General features: G+C 40.6%; 1 protein-coding gene and 1 long non-coding RNA gene across 13 annotated transcripts in view; one reads left to right on the top strand and one right to left on the bottom strand.

Annotated features, from left to right (window-relative positions):
- Positions 1 to 4648, bottom strand: part of LOC137221315 (uncharacterized) — a 40739-nt gene extending 36091 nt beyond the window's left edge. Inside the window, exon 1 of the long non-coding RNA XR_010941968.1 lies at positions 4265 to 4648. This is a non-coding gene — a long non-coding RNA (uncharacterized lncRNA). The remainder of the gene's footprint in view (positions 1 to 4264) is intronic.
- PDE4D (phosphodiesterase 4D) overlaps positions 1 to 14628 on the top strand; it is a 1449034-nt gene that overhangs the window by 586497 nt on the left and 847909 nt on the right. The window contains exon 1 of one of the 12 annotated variants that reach the window (XM_067730733.1): positions 3840 to 4374. The exons of the other annotated variants lie outside the window; for them this stretch is intronic. Within the exon in view, the coding sequence (XP_067586834.1) occupies positions 3929 to 4374 (446 nt within the window). The 5' untranslated portion in view covers positions 3840 to 3928. Of the gene's footprint in view, positions 1 to 3839; positions 4375 to 14628 lie in introns of those variants that run through there. 12 annotated transcript variants of the gene reach the window in all.

Here is a 14628-nt window from a genome sequence, read left to right as displayed (position 1 = left end):
AAAAAAAGCTTCATTGAAATCCTCCTCCCATCACCAAGTTAGAAATGGACTCTTAGTTATTGTAATTTACTACTTAATTCTGTGTTCTGGATAGAAATGATGCCTAACTTTCAATTGACAACATTTCTGCCAGAACTCTCCATCATTGTTGACAGTAATGTTCTCCCTTGTTAAGTGCCCAGCAGCATGTTGAGTGACTGACTGGCTCTCTAGGGCAGATTGGAAAGGCGTTGGCAGAAAAGGGTGGTGGTAGTGTTGTGTAATACTCTGTCTCGTGGTAATGGTACCAACTAACTGCTTATTTAGGTTTATTCAGAAAAAGAAATACACTGATCATTTACCTGGACTTTACAATTATCGTGTTCATATGGGGCATCTTTGAAAGCTTTCACTACTCACCATCAGCATATCTGTATAAAAAGTGAAAAGTCCAGCTTGTAAACACGCTTTTAGACTGTCCCATAAAACTCCAACATCTATGATCATTCAGTGGGGAAAATGGATAATTTATATGACATACAAGCACGGAAAACCAATGAGTCAATTGAATATTTCCATGTTTTGGTTGTTTCAAATATGAGTAGGCACCCCCTAGATTAATGAGAAGAGTTTTTAAGTAGAAGACTTGGAGTGCCCATTTTTAGCATAAGACTTTCTTTTAACATAGAGACAACTAGAGTAATAGACAAAGTGTATATTTTCATGGGATCTGGGCTCTTAAACTGGTTTTTCCAGAAAGTGAGTCCCAAGGGGAAGTCAACAAAGAGCACCTGGAGTGTCTTTGCAACCACGTAATAAGGGAGTAGGTCTGGATCAGTAGTTATTGATATGTTGAAATCACCTAAGGAGTTTTTTTAAGTGCTGTTGTCTGGTTCCTCTTCTGAGAAATACTAATTTCACTTGTTGGGGCACAGGAATGATTTCTAAACTTTAGACTGAACCAGAATCACCTGGCAAACTTGATAACCATACAAAGCCCCAAGCGCTATCCTAATTCAAGGAACCTGGGCCTTTGGGGGGGGGGGGGGGGCTTGATTTGCTCTCCAGGTGATTCTGATAACATCCCAGTTTGAAATCACTGGTCTAGCATTCAGCATCAGGCATTTTTCAAGTCCTCTCGGTGATATTCCCTAGGTGCAGCCAAGGTTGGGAACCAATGATGAAAATAATATTTAGGATTCTTCCAAGTCTGAAAGGAATAATGAAAATCGCTAGTTTTTATTAAACATTTATTGTATATAATGTATTGTGCTAAGTATTATTTCACTAAATAATCAGCAGACTCTGGGAAGTAGGTAATAGGAGTACTACTTGCATTTAAGAGAAATGGAGGGTTCATAATTTAGCTCAGGGCACATGGATAGGAAGTGGTAGACTGGAATCCAAGATGTCTTCCCTCAAAGGTCACACAATAAACTACTACTATCAGTAATTATAAGAGAAAATTATTATAAGAGAAATTGAAAATGCTCAAAGTTGGGAACATGTTAGAAGGTAGTATTTAAATGATTTTTTATACATAAAATATACTCGACTTGTAATTATATAATAAAACAAAGAAATCTTTTTTTAAAATAAATGGAGCATATAAGAAGAGTTCACGAATTAAAAGGAAGTTGAAAACTGACAGTTTTAGAGAAGGAGGTTAGATTTGAATTATTCTATTTATTCCGGAAAGAAGATCATAAACTGCTTGTACTAATAGTATTTGAGGAGTGAAAATAAGAATTATGGATAGAGATATTTTGTCATAGTTATACTGAGGAGCAAGGTGGCAAGCATTTCAGGGGAAAGAAATTTGTACACTTCTCTGAAATGGTTCCAAATGTTAATAACACAATGAATTAAAAGAAAATAAGCAGTTTATACTCCATAACACTTCGTTTTCTCTCCTTTTGTGTTTGGAAAGATACCAGCTCAATGCCTTCCTAGGCATGGAAAATGCTTTGTCCACTGCCATTAGTCACACTTGTGTCTGTAAAGGAGAGAGAGAGTGCCTCAGTCAAGTATGTTTTCAGTCATATACGGAGGGGAATGGTACTTGGGAGACTGTCCTGTACCTCTCAAGACATAGCCTTTCTCAGGTTTTGTGCATGGGCCACGTATGGCAGAGTGCCAATACTGAAATGTTGGAGGAAGGGACATTTCCTACCGTAAAAAGCAAGAAAAAAAGCCCATAAAGAGATGCCAAGGGTCTTTCTGCAAAGGATTAAATTTAATCCTCCCACTTAGAGAAGGGGACACTTGGACATTTTATAGACTGTTCTTACTAACAAGCCAAGTGAGCATTTATTTTCATTGATGTGATTTCCCAAATGGTGTTTACACTGATCATTCACTGTATGGAGAACACTGGATTTTCAGCACTCTGGAGAATCTGTGAGTTGGTTCCTGATTCTGGTACTTTAGTATTCACTATATGATATGCATAAAATGTACGTATTCAATTATGTGAAGATTGAGTGTGTGCAGAGAATGGAATAATTATGCTGCCAACAAGCTATTGTGAGCCCTAAATATATTTATATTTCAAATAATGGATGGTTCTGTAGTAACTCTCACAAAATCTAATTCTAGGATTATTTTAACAGTGAGTAAATGACATATGATCTTTAAGGAATGTGGTAATATAAAAAAGGTACAGGAAAAAGTATATATTGCTCTGAAATTCTCTTGGCTTCTCCAAAATATTCAACATGGCAGGAAAATACAAATTAAAGGAAGACAAATAAAAATTGAATTTGGATTTTAGTGTTAAATATGACTCTAATTTCTGTCGAATAATAATGATATGATATGTTTTAAAATGCTTTGGTGCTAGAGCTGTGTTCTGTTGGAAGTGGCAGAAAGGCAAAATTGCAGGCAGGCGCTGATGGTGGAAACCACTGACAATAACCAGAGGTTTGTAATAGGAAAGGTACCCCGACCTTAACTGTGGTCAGCTAGTTCAGCCATGGCAACCGGCTCGCCTTGATTTCCAACTGGGACCACTGCTGGAGATCTTAATCACAGAAGCAGCAGCAATACAAGCTACCAGTTGGAGGAAGGTCTTCAAGAGGAAACACTGGGAATTCTCCCTGCTATGATCCACACAATACTTAATCCTATGTCAGGGACAGAGACTGAACTAACCCTAAAATTGGATCTTCACCTAGATCCAGTTTTTCAGCGACGTACACACACACCATTCTGGGCAACTTTGCCAGGTCACATCCCTCTTCTTTGGAAGCTCCAGCATGGGGCTCTTCGTCAACAAGCTCTGAGAATCAGCCCGGAACCACCAGACTCCATTTCTCCAAGAGGATTGAGGCAAGCGGAGGTGAAGAGGAAACCTCAGGGGCAGTAGGGGCTGTCGGGGGAGGGAGGCGGGGGCACGGGAAGGGGAAGGATCAGGACAGGTCTGACTCCTGACTGCCTGGGGTGGTTTTGGAGAAAGTCACAGCTCGGGCTCACCACTCAGGAGCTGTCCAACTTTTCAGCAGCTCCGGGATCGGGGTTCGGGGGCCCTGGACCGAGGAGGCGGCTACTCGTGCCGCTGCTGCTGCTTCTGCAGCTCCAGCTGCTAACAATTCCTGCTCTCGCCGCCGGCGCCCAAACGAAGGAAAGCAAGAAGAAGGCGAGGAAGGAGGCACAGCCCGCTGGGGAAGCCGCGCACCGTGCTCCTTAGTCTGGGTGACTCGGGGAGCCCAGGAGCGTGTCTCTGCCCAAACCACTGTGGAGGGAGCCCTGTCGCGTTTCGTGACCCCTCCCGCTGGCAGAGCCCCCTTTCGGTCGTCTCAAGCCTCTGGTGGCTTCAAGTGGGAAGCTGAGCCCAGCCTCTGCTCGGCTCCAGAAGCAGCGGCGGCGGCGGCGGCGGCAGCATCGGGGAGGCGCTCGGGCCAGCGCGGCGAACCGGGCTGGGCAGCAGGGCGCGGAGCCGCGAGCCAGGATGGAGGCAGAGGGCAGCAGCCTGCCGGCCAGGGCGGGCAGCGGCGAGGGCAGCGACGGCACCGGCGGGGCCGCGCTCAAAGCCCCCAAGCACCTCTGGAGGCAAGAGCAGCACCACCAGTACCCGCTCCGGCAGCCCCAGTTCCGCCTCCTGCACCCCCATCACCACCTGCCCCCGCCGCCGCCGCCCTCTCCCCAGCCCCCGTGCCCCGTGCAGCCGCCGCCGGCCCCCCTGCCCCCGCCCCCGCCGCCGCCCGGGGCCGCTCGCGGCCGTTACGCCTCGAGCGGGGCCACGGGCCGCGTCCGGCACCGCGGCTACTCGGACACCGAGCGCTACCTGTACTGCCGCGCCATGGACCGCACCTCCTACGCCGTGGAGACCGGCCACCGGCCCGGCCTGAAGAAATCCAGGATGTCCTGGCCCTCGTCGTTCCAGGGACTCAGGCGGTGAGTGGAGAGCGCCCCCTCCCCTCCGCAGGCAAGGGACCACCTCCCCGGGGTTCAGAATCTCCTCTGTGGTCAGTTTATCACTGGCTTTCCCGCACCCAGGACCAAATTCTATTCTGGGGATTGCGGGAGGGCGAGCAGGGGCGTGTCTGGCCTTGCTGGAAAGGTTACGATTCAGGTGTGTGTAAGAGACCCCCAAAGTACGGCGTAAATGTTGAGTGTGCGTGTGAGTGTATGAGACAGGGAGAGGGAGAGGGACAGGTTCCCAGTCGTATATACCACCCACCGCTCCCTCCCACCCCCCACTTCCATCCCACCCTGGCGAGTGAGACTAAACAGGCGAATTCCCTTTTCTCCGGGGGGAAGAGGAGGAAGGGTGAAGGAAGGGAGGCGGGGGGTTTGAGCCAGGGAAACACCCAGTAATCTGTCTGCAACCCCCAGAGTAAGAGGGGTTGGCAGGGCAGTTCTGATTGGGGCAGAGGGTGGGGGAATGGGTGAGAAAGCTTGGTCCCAGAATTGTGGCCAAAAGCCCGAGAACAACTCTAGTTTCTCTTTGTCAAGTCGGGAAGTAAATTGAACAGAGAAAGGGGAGAACAAACACGTGGGTGACCTGGAGAGTTTGGAGCAAAATGTTCAGCAATCCTTAGGAGAGGGAAGGAGGGAGAGATGGAAAGAGGGAGGGAGCGAGGATGCTGTGGGAGTTACACTGTGTCGGTGTGTGGTGTGTGCAAGCATTTGTGAGAGGGAGGGAGCGAGGATGCTGTGGGAGTTACACTGTGTCGGTGTGTGGTGTGTGCAAGCATTTGTGTATCGAGTCGTCCCTGCAGAATCCCAGGAAGAAAGTACCTCGTTTTAGCAGAAGGCAAGGCATCGAGATTTGATTACAGTGATTTTCCCCTTAATGTAAATTGCTCCGGAAGACGGGGCAGGGAAGTGGCATTTCACCCAGAATTTTAATACCAATAGATGCCGACCGCTCCAACTCCAAGGAAATGACTAGTGTAAGAACCAGTTACAGCTGCTCTGAGTAGTCAGCTCCAGATTCTCGACTCCGGCATGGTGGTGGAAGTTGGGCCGGCAATCGGTTCCTTTCCTGGCAACCCAGAAACAGCTCCTTTTTACCCTGTCCCAGGCCCTCCAAGCCACGAATCCCCTCCCCCACACGGACGCGAGCACACACAAATGTTTCAGGAGCTGCAGGTCCTTGGCACGCCTAATGGCAAAGTAGGGCTGTCATCACTAATCTTAGACTTGGGCAGACATTGATGGACTACAAGTCCAAGTCACATATCTGGATCACGGGTAATTGTAAATTGTAAATGGAGGCTGGGTGTGGAAACAGGAAAACCTGGGGCTGGGATTGTTTGTCCAAGTCTAATTGACAGTAGGTTGGATTTATCAGAAAATCTTAATAGTGTTCAAATGTGTTTTTCTGAGTTTCTCTCTCTCCTTCCTTCCTTCCTTCCGTCCCTCCCTGCCTCCTTGCCTTCCCTTCTCTCTTTATGTTGTATATACTATGCTCAAAGGGAATCCAGTCCAATAGAACATCCCAACCCTGATGTGCACCCATGCTTCTCACACCCTTTCCCTTCCTCACACCCCCAGGTACTGGACATTGTTCCTAGTGATGTCACTGTACCTGTTAGATATGAAGAGTGAGAATTGTAGTTAATATCAATTCAGATCAATTTAAACTCTGAAGATTGCTGTGATTTGCAGACATTCATAAAATTAATATGCAAGTTTCATTTTTATAGCCCACACTGCTAAAACCCACACGCAGTTTTACCCTTTGTTTGAACAGGTGGGTGTCCTCCACTTGGGCTAAACAGTATGTCTATGTGGGTCCCCAAAAGTGGAATAAAGGCAAGCATGGCACTTTGTATATTTGACCTATGAATAGAAAATTTTTGTGAGACTGAGCCCTTAATAAACATTAAATAAGAATAAGAGTTCTAGCTTACTCTGTGGGTTGATTGACTTTGTAGGGTCGCTTACTTAACTTCCTTTTTAAAAATAAAATAGAATACGTCTGAGAGGGTGGAGGGGGAAAAATGAGCTAATTGGAATAGAGGTATTGCATCGCTGATTTGAATTTATTTTTTGCTGTGCTCTCTACACTGATTAATTGTTCTATTTGAAATTTGTTAGTTGAATGGTTTATAGAAAACTAAGATGTATAATATTTACACATAGCTTCCACTGTGGCTCATCTGATAAATCATTGTCATTCTATTTAAGGATCTTTACATCACTTACGTATTTTCTAAACACTCGAACATTGCATGTCAAGATTTCCTTAATAGAGTTGCTTTTACAAATAAATGTATTTTTCAAGGGGATATGGATATTACTTGCATACTTTAAAGAGAATAGTAGCAATGCTTTAAAATTATCCCCAAAATCACATTAATTATTTGAACCTATGAACAACACTGAGATGAAATGGCACTATGTCCACTTTATAGATAAGAACACTGAGACCTAGAGGATGTGAATGACTTGTTCAGTAACACAAGGACTATGAGTACCAGAGCTAAGACTAAACCCCAAGTTTCCTGACTCAACAAAGGCAATGAGTGCTGCTAAAATAAATGTGTGCAGAACCTGGGTGTGTTGACAGAATCAAGAAATATATAAAACGGAGCATGAATTTATATTGATTGATACTACAGTTCATAAAGTCCAAATGGACCAAAAATGAGATATGGTTTAAATCCACTTTTTAAAAAATTGACAGCATAAGCTACGGAAGTAGTGTGAGATTTTTAACCCTTATTTTTAACTTTTGCAGCCCTGGCCGTGACACTGGTGGTGTTAATGATTACAGGAGAGACAAACCAGTGTATTTGTTCACTTCATATAATGCATATGATATAATAATAAATATGAAACAGTGAATTATCAAAGAATCAAATAATTAAATATAATCAGAACATTTCAGGTTGTTTTCAGTGATCTAAAACGAAACAAACGTGAGACATGCAGAGTGTGTGTACGCATGGCACATGTCTGCGTGTACCATCATTCAGGTGGAAGGCTAAAATCGTCTGTCCAGTTAATGTCTCTGAAAAGCCTCATGGATGGCTGGATGAATGATTCCCTACAGGTTATCAAGAAAAATATGTCTTTTAAAAGGCTATTTTTAGCATGTATAGCAGCATTTCCAGATATTACCATCTTGACTGAAATTTTGAGAATTAGTTACAGTGAGAAAAGCACTGGTAAAGACGTATATACTTGGTTTAATGAAGAAATTTGTATGAACAGGAAGGAGGCAATCCTCAGACATTTCATGATCTGTTCTTTTGATTCCATGGAAGAATGTAGGTATGTTAAATAAATTTTTTATTAAATTGTATCTAACAAGGTAGATTCATTTTTTTAATCCCAATGTAGAAGTAATCCGAAATAATAAAATTACCAGAGGAATGAGTCTTTATGTTACCAAGAGAACCAAATGAAATATTAACAAAATTTACACTCTTTAAAATATATATATATATATCAAGTTAATCATTTTAAGCTATAGTTCCTCAAAATGTAACAGCTGTTTAAACTGATAAATGATTTAATTATTTATTTGATTTCTTTTTACACAACAAAATATTTTCCTTATCGGTAACATGCTTTTCTAAATCTACAGGAGCTGTACGTTCTCAGTAACAAATTAATGCTCTACATCATTAATCATCAGAAGAACGCAAATCAAAACCACAATGAGTTACCACCTCACACCTGTTAGAAAGGCCATTATCAAAAAGACAAGAAAATAATAAGTGTCCGTGAGGGTGTGGAGAAAAGGGAACCTTCCTACACTGTTGGTGGGAAAGTAAATTGGTGCAGCCACTGTGGAAAACAGTATGGAGGTTCCTCAAAAAATTAAAAATAGAACTACCATATGATCCAGCAGTTCCACTCCTGAGTATTTATCCAACGAAAGGAAAACTCTAATTTGAAAATGTATATACACTCCTATGTTCATTGCAGTATAATTTATAATAACCAAGATATAGAAACAGTCTAAGTGTACATCAATGGATGAATGCATAAAGAAATTGTGGTATATATAGACAAAGGAATATTATTCAGCCATAAAAAAGAATGAAATCTTGCCATTTGATAATCTGGGTGGACTTTGAGGGCATTATGCTAAGTGAAATACCAAATGATCTCTGTTATATGTGGAATCTAGAAAAATTAAAACTAAAACTAAAACAACCAAGCTCACATACAAAGGACAGATTTGTGGTTGTTTGATGTGGAAGTTTGGGGTGGGAGAAATGGGTGAATTTTTTTTTAATAAATAATTGAAAAATAATTAAGGTTAGAAATTCCAGTACCATAGGTGACCTTTGGACATTATAAAAATATTCTAGGTGACAGAGATGTAAATATCAAAAAAGTAATATTTGATTTAGGTATTTTAGAAGGAAAGTAGCTAAGAGCTACAATTGTGCTCATAAATCTCATGCATATTATAAAAGACTTGTTTGACATTAGGTTTTAAAATGTATTAACATAATATATTAAATGAAAGGAAAAATTAATTCTATTGTAATATTTAAATACTAAAAAAATTCAGGTTTTTACTTTTCTACTCTGGGTTATAAAGGATATTTCTCAATCAATCAATATGTTTTATTGATTTTTGTCATAGTTTTGCAGTGTATTTTTTTCTTCCTTAAGGGGTGTCATGGTAATCTGAGTTCATGATGCAAAATTTGGATTTCACATTATCAAAATAACTGATTGAAAACTTGATCATTTAAACTCTCGACATCAGTGTGTCTAAGACTTTGGATTTTAGGAAACAGTAACTTTTAAAGAAATATTGGATGACTGACACAAAGTTGCATCTTTAAATTTTAATATGTAAAGACATTAAGGATATTATTTAAATATTTTATTATTTAAACAAAAAAGTAAGGCAAAATTCACGTTTTTCACATTTCCTACATGTTGCCAAAACAGTGTTAGCCTTTTTTTTTTTTTAATTTAATTTTAGAAACACTAATTTCAACATTTCTGTGTGTTCTGAGACTTCGGTGCATCAGAAGAAAAATATCATGAATCCATTACATTTTTTTTCCGAAATTGCATACCTTCCAAGTGGAGGGGGGAGTGGTGAGAGAGAGCAGGTAGAAGGGAAAGAGAGGTAAGAGCCTGTCTATGCTAACTCTATGGAATGTCAAGATGGGGAGGGACTTAAATTTTTTTTTTTTTTTTTTTTTTTGCGATACGCGGGCCTCTCACTGTTGTGGCCTCTCCCGTTGCGGAGCATAGGCTCCGGACGCGCAGGCTCAGCGGCCATGGCTCACGGGCCCAGCCGCTCCGCTGCATGTGGGATCTTCCCGGACCGGGGCACGAACCTGTGTCCCCTGCATCGGCAGGCGGACTCTCAACCACTGCGCCACGAGGGAAGCCCTGGGACTTCAATTTAAACTAACGTGGCCTACCACTGCCCAGCTTTTACACTGGAAGAAACATGTGTCCTGTGGGGTTAAATTACTTTACAGAATAGTTTGCTGGCAGAATGAGAACTGCAATTTGTATCTCCCATATCTCCTGACAATTACTTTACATTTCTCATTGTGGCTATGTTTTAACAGGGACTGTCCGCATCTCCCAAGCTATATAGCCTGAAATCAAAAGTTTGAAAATTACTCTTAAAAAGCATTTGTGAGTAAATGGAATCTTCAAATATTGGCAAGAAAGACCATTTCAGAAAGCAAAATATTCTTTCACTTTCCAACTTGGATACATTCATACACACACACACACACACGAACGCGTACATACAGTGATGAATTGGTCACTAATTTCTATCTCCAAACTTGAATGTGGTTTTGGAAAAGTATCTTGGGAAGAGTTCTTAAACATCATATAGAATAATAATGGGAAAACACTAAACCCTGTTAGCACCTTTTGGTAGTTATTCAAAGGCCTCAAATCTAACATTGGTATAATTATGTCCCTCTTAGAGCTTATTATCCATCTACAAGTTTAAAAATATACAATATGTGAGTCTATAACTTGATTTCTGTTAGTCCTGGCTCATAGCAGGAATGTTGCTAAGGGATTACACCAAATAGCACTCTATTATATTTCAAAAGATGTTGTGGTTAATTTTACCCTGAGGAACATTTTTCTACATTTAAAAATAGGAAATCTAAATTTTCCCAGGGAAGAGGGCATTTCACATTATTTTTTAAAATTCATCAGCTAAATTGATTTGACCCCATATACTCACATACCACCATCACCACCTTAGCAAACCACTTTGGAAATTAAATAAGAAATAAGGTATGTTTTATCATCTATATAAGCATTTACATTTATTGATCCGTTTCAGTGTGTGTTATCACCGTTCATCCAGTGGTCTGAAGCCAGTGGTAACCTTAGGCTCTTCCTCTCCCTTGACTCCTGGATTTCAGAGACAACCAAGATCTTTTGATTCTACCTCAGAAATATCTCTTGCATTTTCCATTGTCATTTCCCTGGTGCAAGCCTTCATCATCTGTCCCCTAAACAGTTGCAATAGCCTCCTAAGTAGTCTCCAGATCTAACCTCTCCTGACTGCAATCTGTTTTACACTCCAGGCCACCCAATCTCATCCCCTTGTCTGAAATGCTTGTATGATTTCTTTTTGCCTGCAAGACTAAAATCTCAATATCTTAGTCTGACTTTTCAAAGTGTTAGCCCAGTCTCTTTCTCCCAAAATTCTTGCCATTCATCCTCTTCCGTAAACCCTGTAAAATCACCACACTCAGCTTCTTGCCATGTGCTGAGCTCTCTATGCCTTTTTACACTTCTTTCTTTCTGAAGCCGTTTCTTGCTTCTAGGCTGCTTTCCCTATGCCCTACACCACCTCCTCCTTATTACAAATTAAGTTTGAAAAGTTTGAAAAAACTCATGAAACTTTTCAAACTTAATTTGTATATTACCACTTGTGTGGATATTCCTACAAACAAGAATCTTTTTCTCTCCTGGGCTTTCACATTGCATTTTTGCATATATCTATACTCTAGCAGCTACCAATTACAGTTTTATTTCTGTCTCACCCATTAACTACATCAGGATCTTTCACAGAGTACGGTTTATATAGGTCCTCGACAAATGCTGAGGTTTTAAATGGGGAGCTAGTAATAATGAAACCTTGCCTTTTCAGTCTGTGCTGTCTCAGAGAGGATACATTTGATTTCCTTAATAATTCTATGAGGTAAACAGAGCTGGTGATATTTTGCTCATTTTATAGGTGATCAAAGGGAATGTCGATTCTCACAGAAATAGACACGTGTACTTATTTAAAGACAGAAATCAGACTTGAGCCTTAAAACTCTTAGTCCGGTGATCTTTTCATCATACTGTGAGATATATATGGGTTGGTACTGGATGAGAAGCAGCCCATCATTTGACTAAGACTATGAAGGCAGAAATTATAATAATCATGAAGAGAGAGAATGCAACTTGTAAGAAAACAACATCAGAATGAAAATAACTCTGGTGGAATAATGTCTCCATTTTTATTTAGAGAGATTCCTTTACAGAGTGAATTGTTAACTTTGGGTTCTTTGGCTGTAGAGGATCTACTACATTTGGGGTTAGGTACACATTTTGGGGAGAACATTCATCAAATTCTCAAGTCTGTGATCGACAAAATTTAAGGCACTGTGCTCTAAAGTGAACTAAGTCATTAGCTAATTCACTAAGGGAACAATTGTAAGAACATCACATACCAATGGAGTAATAGTCTCACTGGAATGACTGGAATCCATTTGAAATGGGATTTTTAAAAAATGCAACACTTCGGACAGATAAAATCACAGGCTTATTTCAAATGACATAGCCCCAGTGGGATTTGAGAGGAGTAATTGACTTAAAGTATGTGTAAAAAATATTTTGAAAAAAATTAAAAGATGTTCTTCCTATAAGATATTGGAACGTATCATATAGTCTTTTAATTCAAACAGTGTGATATTAATTTAGGAATAAAGCAACGGAACGGAATAAAGGGTCAAACATGAGACCTATGTATATGTGAAAATTTAGGATTTAGTAAGGGCAGCATTCCAATTCAGTGAAAACAGGATAAATTATTTAGAATATGGTGTTTATTAGTTTGCTGAAATAAAAAAGATCCTTACCTCACACCATTAAAAACACTTAAAATCGGGCTTCCCTGGTGGTGCAGTGGTTGAGAGTCCGCCTGCCGATGCAGGGGACACGGGTTCATGCCCCGGTCCGCGAAGATCCCACAGGCTGCGGAGCGGCTGGGCCCCTGAGCTATGGCCGCTGAGCCTGCGCGTCCGGAGCCTGTGGTCCGCAATGGGAGAGGCCACAACAGTGAGAGGCCCGCGTACCGCAAAACAAGCAAGCAAACAAACAAACAAAACACTTAAAATCAATAATAAAAATATTTAAAACTTAAGATTAAAAATAGACAACGGACATAAGGAGGCAATTCAAAAAGGAAGAAAGGTTAATGACAGTATACATTTGAAAAGATTCTCTATCTTGTAAACAGACAAAAATTAAAATATCAGTACTATTGACTTTTTCATCTATTTCGGAAAAAGATTAAAAGATTAATAATTCAAAAGATTGGAGAATGCGTGGAGAGGTAGGCGCTATCTAATATACGTTAGTGGAGAGTGTGAATTAGGAAAACCTTGGTGGGTAATCAAACAACATGTAGCAAAATTTTAAATGTGCATACCTTTGACCTAGTAATTTCATGCTTGGGAACTTGGCCTATACATACACATATACATATGTTCTCCCCAGGAGGAAAAAAGCACTAATTGTTATAGATATGAGAAGAAAGGATGGTTAAGAGAGGTCTTTGATATTTTGTTTTATGTTCTTTTCTCTGATTTCCTTTAAAATGAGTATATGTTGCTTTTATAATAAGCAAAAGATATATTTTCTCCTTTTATAAAAAAATCTAATATTTTCCATTTATTTAGGTTAACATCTTTTATTTATATCTGACTTTCCTCTCTTCCCTCAAAAGCAAATGATTGTGTCTCAAAACAACTTACTACTACAAGGTAAACTGAGGATGTCAAATAGAAGAAAGTATAAGTGCGTGAAAATAGTATGAAATAGGGAAGCGAAAATGCATGCCATTGATTCCTGAGGAACTGGTAGAAGTGAATCACAGATTTGGCTCTAAGCTTCCTATCAGCAAATCCAAGGAAGGAAACGCTATCTGTTCAATATTCACAGTACCAGTAAGTTTAAAAAATAATTAGTTGTTTGGAAGAATGCATTGGTGTTAACTCTGAGAATTAAAAGGACTATTTCTCCCATGAATCTTGTAAAAAGGATACTTGTGAAATGGTGTGTAACTTTTCAACAACTTTCCTACACTATATAAAGTATTAAATAATTATGCATGTGTTTGTAACTATGGCTATTATAAAACTACGTACTGATGGCCTGATATCAAAAGGCATTTCACTGAAAGTCCATCAGCTTTGGAGCCCCAATTAGCCTTCATACCAGTGCTTTCCCTTTAGTGCTGAATGCTGTGTGTGCTCTGCTAAACGTAGCTGCACTCTCCAGTTTGGAGAATTCCTCTAGACTCCATCTCCTCTGTTCAGTGTTCAGCCCCTTGTTCTCATTTGGTTGCCCTATTTTGATTTGGATGCCTTAAGTGCTTGTTCCCTGGTCTTTAGAGAAACTACATTTCGGGTTTTTTCCCCCAATTTCTCCCTCAAATACTTCTTTCTGACTTGGTTGGTCCCTACAAATGCAGCCCTCAAGCAAGTCCAACTCGATTAACCCCCAAGGTTGGCTCAGAATTCTGGGATACCTCAGCCCAAACTGGGTCCCACTTATTCGTGACATGAGAATGGAACCAAAGGAATAAGAAAATTCAGTCTTGGAATCCAGCTCTCTGATTTTCTGGCATGATCATCTACTTCAGTTGAATGCTCCAAGATAAGCTAGTTACCAGATGTAGCCTGATAAATACATGGATTGTCCCCTTAACTATGGACCAGTTAAATGGTAGAAGTTACTCACCCAAAATGAGGTTGGTGTTTTACGGTAATTTACTTGCAACCCTTCTCTCTGAAAGTAATTAGAGAGGCACATCACTGGTCTATTGAGATTCCTCCAAATTCACAGCAGTACTGTCTTTGTTTTCCTATTGTTATTGTAGTTGTTGTTATTTACCTAGCAGGCAGGTGTGCCTCCAGCTCATCTGGAAGCAATTTAAAACTATTAGAATATAAAGTGAAAGTT

The sequence above is a fragment of the Pseudorca crassidens genome, chromosome 3 (genome assembly GCF_039906515.1).
Source record: "Pseudorca crassidens isolate mPseCra1 chromosome 3, mPseCra1.hap1, whole genome shotgun sequence".
Lineage (NCBI taxonomy): Eukaryota > Metazoa > Chordata > Mammalia > Artiodactyla > Delphinidae > Pseudorca > Pseudorca crassidens.
Note: the sequence above shows the minus strand (reverse complement) of the source record. Positions and strands in the feature narration are given on the sequence as shown.